General features: G+C 45.9%; 1 protein-coding gene across 1 annotated transcript; it reads left to right on the forward strand.

Moving 5' to 3' along the window:
• Positions 1-3074: 3074 nt before the first annotated feature.
• Positions 3075-8927, forward strand: CKMT1A (creatine kinase, mitochondrial 1A). Its single transcript, XM_069105912.1, has 10 exons — positions 3075-3414; positions 4300-4636; positions 5289-5487; positions 5725-5820; positions 6412-6633; positions 6795-6880; positions 6975-7098; positions 7977-8111; positions 8304-8429; positions 8696-8927. Exons 2-10 carry the CDS (start codon positions 4488-4490, stop codon positions 8810-8812), a joined length of 1254 nt encoding a protein of 417 aa, XP_068962013.1. The 5' UTR covers positions 3075-3414; positions 4300-4487; the 3' UTR covers positions 8813-8927.
• The last annotated feature ends 97 nt before the right edge of the window (positions 8928-9024 follow it).

Raw genomic sequence — 9024 nt, forward strand, 5'->3', positions numbered from 1 at the left:
CGTGGATGCGGAATAAGTGGCTGAAAATGTTTTCAAACAAAATAAGTCACAGACAAAGACAGAGAGAATATAGAGACTGGAGAGTACCAAAATGAAGCAAAGATGGAAAACAGACAAAAAGAGAAAAGCGGAAACAATCAACAAGCACTTTTTAAGCGTCTATTACATACCAAGCGCTGCGCTAGTCTCAGGGAATACAAAGACCAAAATGAAAGACTTTCTTTGTTTGTACATAAGCATACATATCTACAAAAATAAATTCAAAGGTTTTTTTTTTTGTGGGAAGAAGGTAGCAACTGAGCTGAGCTTTGAAAGGAAACTACGGATTCTAAGAAGCAGAGGTAAAGAGGGAGTACATTCTAGGAATGGGTTAGAGCAGTTGCAAAGGAATGGAGATAGGAAGTGGAATGTTTCTATGTGATCAACAGCAAGAAGCCCACTTTATTTTTGTTGTTGTTTTTGCTTTTTGTCAGGGGGAAGGCAAGGCAATTGGGGTTAAATGACTTGCCCAAGGTCAGAAGGCTAGTAGGTGTTAAGTGTCTGAGGCCAAATTTGAACTCTGGTCCTCCTGACTCCAGGGCCAGTGCTCTATTCACTGCACCAAGTGACTAGAAGCCCGAAGAAGCCCACTTTAGCTAAAATGAAGAGAGAGTGAAGGTTAAAAAGGTGCTAGGTTGTGAAGGCTGTTAAATATCAATGGAGGAGTTCATATTCAATCCTAGAATAAAAAGAAGCCACTGGAGTTTATTAATCAGTCACAGTCACATGGTCAAGTCTTTGCTTTAAGATATTCACTTTGACATTTGTACAGCAGATTGGTTTGGGGAAAGATTTGAGTCCAGGAGAGAAATTAGCTTGTAGTTGTTGTTATTCAGTCTTGTCGACTCTTCATGACCCCATTTGGGGTTTTCTTGGCAAAGATACTGGAATGGTTTGTCATTTAATTTTCCAGCTAATTTTACAGATGAGGAAACTGAGGCAAACAGAGTGACTTGCCCAGGGTCACACAGATAGTAAGTGTCTGAGGTCATATTTGAACTTAGGAAAATGAGTTTTCCTGACTCCAGGCTGGGCGTTCTAGCTACTGTGCCCCAGGCTATTGCGATAGCATGGATAAGAGGTAATAAGGACCTGAATTAAAGTGACCTTGGGTGTAGAAAGGATACAGATGCAAGTCAGCTGATATCCTTCAGATATCCTTCAGTTTCTATAAATTGTTTTGTTAATTGTCTAAACACTTAAGAAAATGTTTCTAATGCAGATTGAACTTAAAAGTATAAGTGAATACATTATTTCTGGCCCCCTCCCATCCCAGGTGCCAAATATTTACCAGCACATCTCTGTATTGTTCTATAAACATTACTTGAGCTCAGTAGAAGTGCAGTTTAAGACTCAGAGAATGATGTCATCATCAGACTAGAGGCATAGTAACTATAGGTAAAAAGTGATAACAATAATATATAGTATTATTATTGACATCAATGGGATGTTTTAAGGTTTGCAAAATGCTTTACATCTATTATCTCATTTGAGCCTTCACAACACCCCAGGATGCAAGAGATGTCCTGAAGGTAGATTTCACAAGACTTGACAGCTAATTCATAATTTAGAGAGAAGAAGACTAACAAATAGAGGGTGATTCCAAGATTTTGAAACTGAATGACTAGAAAGATGGTAAGTCCCATGACAGAAAAATAAAAGTTAAGAAGAGGGTAAATTTGAGGGAAAGATAATGATTTCAGTTGGACAGGTTGATTTTGAAATGTTTGTGGGACATACAGGTGGAAATGTCCAGTAAGCAGCTGGTGATTCAAGACTGGAGCTCAGGGGAAAGACTAGAATTGCATATAAACATAAGTCAGAAACACTACAGAGAAAATTAATGCAAGTTGAAGACCAGAGAGGTGGAAGGTTGTCTAAGTGGAAAGGTTTTTAGAGAGGAAAAATGCCAGCTTTCTTCCTACTTCACTCAACCTGATCTCTACCAAGCCATTCTCTATTGGAGGTCTCCATAAGGGCAGACCCCCTATACCATTCTTTGCTTCCTCTCTTTTCTTCTAGAATTCCTGGAAAATTCCTCAGAATTACCAGACTCCACACTATACTAATCTAAAGGCCTAAAGAATAATGACAATGACTCCAAGGACTGTCTTCATAGACATCCTAGGCACTTTCCCTACAATCTCTTCATGGAAATAAATACTCCCCTGACTGCATATTGTGCCCTCCTCCTGATAATTATATCCCTTTGACCAGGTATTCTCCAAATGAGGTAATTATCCTAATTTGAGTAACTACCCCGTTGATCTAGGCAATTTCTTGGCTCCCCAGGCAAGTCCCTACCCTCCCACACACGTAGTACTTCCTTCCAACCTTTACTTTCACCCCCTAATTCTCATAACTGCCCACACTCTGACATAACACCCTCTTGCTACACCTGATTAACTCCTCCCTCCCTTACCTGAGCAATTATATTCACTTCCAGTGAACTTTATCCTTCTCCCCTTTTATCTGAATTATAATCCCACAAGCACAAGTAATATTCACCCTCTTCAAAGGAATAACTTCATCCACATTTTAGCAATTACTCCACCTCCGGAAGGATTGTTAAGATTCCTGGAGCTGGAGAGAGGCATTTGTTTGGTGGTTTCTGAAGATATCTCACTCTGAGGAAAATTTTGCCCAGCGTGGAGAGTAAGCCAATAGGATCCTGGAGAGAATGAAAGTGTTAAGATCTTAGCACTAGGAAAGAAAGTTCTTATGAAGTGGAAACACCTCTTTCTCAATTAATTCTCTCTCCCCCCTACCCCCCTAGATTTCCATACAGGCATGCAGATGTGGTTTTTCTTGTAAGGAAAAGAAATCACTGGACTGCTTCTCTTTTTAATCTGCCCCACCCTTCCCTTTCTCTACTCTCCTCCCTTTCAGTTTCTCTCCCTCTTTCCTGACACAACAGGCTAGGTCTGAAGGTCAAGACACACCTGGAGCCACACCTATACTGGAGCCAAGCCAGCTATTCATTCAATGCCACTCAAGGGAAGGAGGAGGAGAAAAGACAGTGTTAGGTGATGGTGTATTGAAGGAGGACTAGATCCCCCGATGACCCCATGCCCTTGTGCCTGAGTAGACCTTACAAGCTGGATTAATCAGCATTAAAGATCCCAGAGAGGAAACGATTACGTTAGGTGGAAAGGCCAAGAGCTCTGTGCCTGCCAGTCCTGTCCCCATATACCCAATCTCCTAACCACACCCCTACTCTTTACTCCACCCTTCATTCACTTCCCTCCAGCCCAGAGACTGGAGAAAAGGAAGAGAGGAGAGAGGAAGAAAATTCCCTTGCAAACCAACTTCCACGCTCCACAAAGTCAGACTGAGAAGCTGACCGGAAGCCTGTGACTTCAGCCAACTGATCAGGTCCAGGGTTGAGAAAAGGAAAAATGGGAGGCAGTAGGGTGGAGGGAAAGATGGATTGAGAAGTGGGGACTGGGAGATTCTGGGAGAACAGGGTATCTATCAGCTTTGGACCATGGGGCAAGTGCCTGGGTACACAGTGTAAATGGAGGAGGAGTTGAATCCCCTTTCCCATGGGGGTGAAAAAAGGCCCTTCTGAATCTCCCCCAACCTTGTGAAAAGCAAGCACAGGGCTGGTAGCCAGACACCTGAATCTTCTTCCTGTTTCTGAGGAAAGGGTGACCTTGAACGAGTGGATGCCTTGCCCAGGCTCCACTTGCCTCATTCTGTCTCTCTGTGTATCTGTGTGACTGTATGTTTGCATAAGTCTATGTCGACCTCAAACTCGGACCCTTTGCTTCTGTTTTTGGTGTCTAGGTGGGTTCCCCCTTATCTCTCGGTTTCTAAGGCGCCGCCTCTCCTAAGGAGGAGATGGTGGTAGGGCAAGCTCAGGAAAGAGGAAAAGTCGGGGGTGTCAGGCAATGTCACCCTTTCACACCCACGTCGTAGACTTCTCCGGTTACAAATTAAACTGGGCGTTCCAGGGGCTGGCAGGTATCCGGGTGCCGCACCTCCTATGAGCGCTGTCCGCTGTTTGGTGCTGAAATTGGGAAGAAGAGAGCCCCAGGATTGCTGTGGGCGTTCCTTAGACCTAGGGGCCCCTCCTTCTTCCCTTTCAATTGCCTACTCCTAGATGACACAACACGCACCCAGCCCCCTCCATACAGCGGGGGTAGGGTAGAAGGCGGGGCCTCTGTGAAACCCTCCCCTAGGGACTGCGGCTCCAGACTCTCCCCCCACCCTTTCTGTTCCGCATACCCCCCTAACTCACTGCGCTTCTCCACGCAGCTCGAGTGCCAGCCCCTGCTCTGGCTCCAATTTCTACCCAGTCTCCAACCACTTCGCCTTCTGATCCAGCATCGGTTCTGGCCCAGCTCCGGTCCCCTTCCAGCTCCAGATCTAGCTTTCGGCCTCTGGTTCGTTTTGGGCCCCTGCTCCAGCTATAACTCACAGATCGAGTACCCGGCCCCCGCGCCATGGCTAGTTCCTTCTCCCGATTATTCTCTGCCCGCCCGGGACTCAGGCTTCTTGCTGTGGCCGGCACAGGGTCTCTGGCTGCTGGGTATCTGCTCCGCCCCGACCCAGTACGAGCCGCTGGCGAGCGAAGAAGGCTGTACCCACCCAGGTATCAGCGCCTGAGGAATGGGGTGCCCAGGGCGGTGCGGGGAAGATGAGGATGGAGATTGGGAACCAGGGTTTGAATAGAGACTATAGTAACCTTGACACTAAATCGGGGAGGCTGTCACTGGAGGGTCAGGGATGGGAATGCTAACTGGAGCCTTGGGACACATTCCTGGAGACCTGTTACCAAATGTCCCGCCTCCAAAGCCCCATAGTGGCCTTGAGAATTCTAGTCATTCTCGACCTGCTCAGGCAGGTTGAGGGGCTCTGATCTATTTCTGCCATTTATAATCCTTTTGCCAAGCATCCTCTGCTATTTCATTCAAATATCTCTCTTCCCTGAGTCCTACTTTTGTATTCCTGGGAGAATGGCACTGAGTAGGTTTGGAAAAACTGAGCTGTCTAGGATGTGTGGCTAGGGGTTGTATATGACTGATGAAGGGAGGACAGGCCATAAGGATCCCTAAAGCGATTACTACAGCACCTCTCTCTCTCTAATCCCTCTCTTCTCCATATTGTATATCTTCCCATTGTGGGGGGAAAAAGACAACAGGAGGTCACACACATGAGCTTAAGCTTCTGGTCAGATCCCATAAGGCTGTGTTTAGTTCCTGTCCCCTGTCTCCCCTATGGTCACTCCTGTACCCCCTCCTCAGTGCAGAGTACCCTGACCTTCGAAAACATAACAACTGCATGGCTAGTCACCTGACTCCAGCTGTTTATGCCCGGCTCTGCGACAAGACCACGCCCACAGGATGGACACTAGACCAGTGTATCCAGACTGGTGTAGACAACCCTGGTCACCCTTTCATCAAGACTGTGGGCATGGTAGCAGGAGATGAAGAAACCTATGAGGTGGGTGAACCCCTGAACTTCTCCCAATCACCCTAGCTCCTCTTTCCCAGTGATCTCCAACCCTTCCTCACAGAATCATAGCTCCTTTTTTCCAGTGACCCCAAACCTTCCCCTCTAACCCGGTATTTTCCTGTATTTCTGTCTCAATGAAATCAATCTAAGACTGAATTCTTGGAGGAAAACATAGAAAAATGTGTCTTTCTCCATTGGTCACCCTTCCCCCCATAATTTCTCCAGGTATTTGCTGAGCTTTTTGACCCTGTGATCCAAGAAAGACATAATGGCTATGATCCCCGAACAATGAAGCATACCACAGACTTGGATGCCAGCAAGGTGAACATTGAATACACAAATTCAGATTCTAAGCCTTTTAAATTGTGCCATTCTTGTCTCATGATCCCTCTGAATTTTTGGTATTCCCTGCCCTTGACTTTGTTGATTTCTTGACCTCCATGACTTCATATGAGAATTTGGTCTCTGGATACTCATCTTTTTTTTTTTAAGCAATCGGGGTTAAGTAACTTGCTCAAGGTTACACGGCCAGTTATTTCTGGGTGTGATGCTGAGTGTCTGAGCCCGGGATTCGATCTCCAGGTCATCCTGACACTGGAGCTGGTGCTCTTACTTGCTGCGCTACCTGGCCGCCCCTGGATCCTCATCTTAATGTGGGGAAGGAAAGCAAGTTCAGGAAGAATAAGATAGTTCCTGTGGTAGAGTTACCATGCTACATAGTGGAATGTTTTGAAGGAATTTCCATATTTGGAGAAATGACTTATGGAGTATCTTACCTCCTCATGTATATGCAGTATAGAACAGCTAGGATGCCCCTAGTCCTTAGATTTTCTCCCCCCATCTCCAGGACCTCCTAGATCCACCTAATATATTATGCTTTAGTGTCCTTAACTAATCTTCCAAATCTTCTAGATTCGGGCTGGCCACTTTGATGAGAGGTATGTATTATCCTCAAGAGTCCGAACTGGCCGAAGCATCAGGGGACTCAGTCTACCCCCTGCCTGTACAAGGGCTGAGCGACGGGAGGTGGAACGAGTTGTGGTGGATGCACTGAGTGGCCTGCAGGGTGACCTGGCTGGACGATATTACCGGCTCAGTGAGATGACCGAGGCTGAGCAACAGCAGCTTATTGATGTGAGGGGCCCTATGGAAGAGTACTGGGAGTGGGTGGCATGAGAAACAAGAGTCGGGAGAGGCAGAATGAGAGGTAACTGATGCGGCTGGGACAGGCCCAGAGGCTACAGTAAGGGAAAACCTGCAAAGATGTTTACACCATGCCCCTTACCTCCCCCCAGGACCACTTCCTATTTGACAAGCCTGTGTCTCCCTTGCTGACAGCAGCAGGAATGGCCCGAGACTGGCCAGATGCTCGAGGAATCTGGTATGGAATGTGCACCTTTTCTTCTTCAATCCTTTGCCCTCACTCAACCCTCACCCTATTCCTGCCTCCTGATCCTATACCTCCACTCCCTCAGGCACAACAATGAAAAAAGCTTCTTGATCTGGGTGAATGAGGAGGATCACACACGGGTCATCTCAATGGAAAAGGGTGGCAACATGAAAAGAGTGTTCGAGAGATTCTGCCGGGGGCTCAAGGAGGTTGGAGGGGAGTGGGCAGAGGAATTGGTTGGGAGGGTAAATGGGAAACAGAAGACAAAGATATGAAAGGAAGTAGGTGGGGACCTTGGGAGATCTGTGGTGGGAAGGAGTGAATGATCTGATTTAGAATGAAAAAACCTGGGGGGAGGTTGAGTGAGAATGGGCAGAATTTGAGTCATGTCCCTAGATTCAGCCCAAGGGAAACCATGGTTCTATGCAGGGAAAGGGGATGAGTGCGTTCATGATTGTAATAGAAAATACTCTATCTTCCTAGTTCTAACACAAGAGAAGCCTAGCTTCTGAACCCTTTTATTTTTAATTATGGTTCCATGTCTATGGCTTTAGCCAATGAGTGGGATGGCTGAAGTTCCAATCAGCTAAGTGGCCATTAGGATCATTCTAGGGGTGTAGGAAAATCTTCAAAGTTCTAGAAAAGGAAGAAGTCACCAGTTCTATTTGGAACTAAGTTCCCATTTTAAATTCTAACTTAAGGATTCCCTCTATTCCAAATTCTATGTGCATGTTTCCATAAATCTAATTCTAGCTAAGAGTTTCAGGAGAAGAGAGAAGGGAATTTCTATGTTCCAGTTTCTAGATGAACAATTTACACAACTTCTAGCAAGTATGAGGGAGTATTCCCAAGGCAATGGGAAAATTTATTGTTTCTATAGTTCTGCTAGTAGAATTTCTGACACTAAATGAGGTGCCTCTCCTATCCTAGGTTCTAGTCCCTGAGATATCTTTGTCTTTAAGGTTCTAGCTAGAGAAAGTGTTTTTATTTTCCAGTTCTAACTAGAGATTCCTGAATCCCTGTCATTCTGCCTAAAAGAGGATCCATGTGCCCACGATTTTTAACTAAGAGGGTCTATGTGTCTCAGGTAGAACGTCTAATCCAAGAACGTGGCTGGGAGTTCATGTGGAATGAGCGTTTGGGTTACATCCTGACTTGCCCTTCTAATTTGGGAACTGGACTTCGAGCAGGCGTGCATGTCAAACTGCCCCTGTTAAGCAAGGTGAAAGAACTGAGGGAGGGGAAGAGTGAAATAGTGTTGTGATAGGCACATGTTGGTGCCAAAGGAAAAGTGGGGGGATAATGGAAGAAATCTGAGTAATGAAAGGAGTTCTAACAGAATACAGCCCAAGGCCCCAGAGGACCTGCCTCCCTCTTTCCTGACTCTGTCTCCCATGCTGTATCTCCCCTCTAGGACAGTCGTTTCCCCAAGATCTTAGAGAATCTAAGGCTACAAAAACGTGGAACTGGTGGGGTGGACACAGCAGCCACAGGAAGCACTTTTGACATTTCCAACTTGGATCGGCTAGGCAAATCAGAGGTGAGAACCTGTAGGAGGGTATTTGGGTAGCAGGGGACAGGGGTTGAGAGTGATGGATCCTAGGAAGACTAGAAGGACAAGTCCAAACAAAATCCAAAAAGGTGGTCAAATCTGAGATGAAACTTCGGGTTGGGGAAGTCATTGGGAATGAAATGTAAGAGGGAGGTGAAGATCAGAAAAGAAGTTCCAGGGAGTATGGAAGACAAAATCTAAGTCTTTTCCCAGAGTGCATATTAGGAGAGTCAAAACCAGTCAATGCCTTCCAGGTGGAGCTGGTGCAGCTTGTCATTGATGGGGTCAACTACCTGATTGACTGTGAGCGGCGACTAGAGAGAGGACAAGACATTCGTGTGCCTGCACCCATTGTCAACACCAAGAATTAGCTTTCAAACTGCCCATAGACCTTTCCAAGCTCTTGGTCAATTACTCAGCCAATACCCTCTCCTGCCAACTGTGAATCTGACCCTTGACCCAGTAAAACCCACTTGTTATGCTCTAGTTGTCTGTAATTTCTGATGCTATATAGAGTGACAGGAAACTAATCCCAGAAAAAGAAAAGGGGAAAAGTTCTGAAAGAGGTAGTAAATTGGTGGAG

The sequence above is a fragment of the Petaurus breviceps genome, unplaced genomic scaffold (assembly GCF_028583685.1).
Source record: "Petaurus breviceps papuanus isolate PSGF00001 unplaced genomic scaffold, PetGlider_PUasm1.0 77, whole genome shotgun sequence".
Classification (NCBI taxonomy): Eukaryota; Metazoa; Chordata; class Mammalia; order Diprotodontia; family Petauridae; genus Petaurus; species Petaurus breviceps.

Excerpts from the sequence above, each read along its gene's own strand:
- CKMT1A (XM_069105912.1), top strand. The coding sequence starts at position 4,488 with ATGGCTAGTTCCTTCTCCCGATTATTCTCTGCCCGCCCGGGACTCAGG. Across the intron at positions 6,634-6,794 it reads AGCAACAGCAGCTTATTGAT|GACCACTTCCTATTTGACAA; the intron begins GTGAGGGGCCCT and ends ACCTCCCCCCAG. Across the intron at positions 8,430-8,695 it reads ATCGGCTAGGCAAATCAGAG|GTGGAGCTGGTGCAGCTTGT; the intron begins GTGAGAACCTGT and ends AATGCCTTCCAG.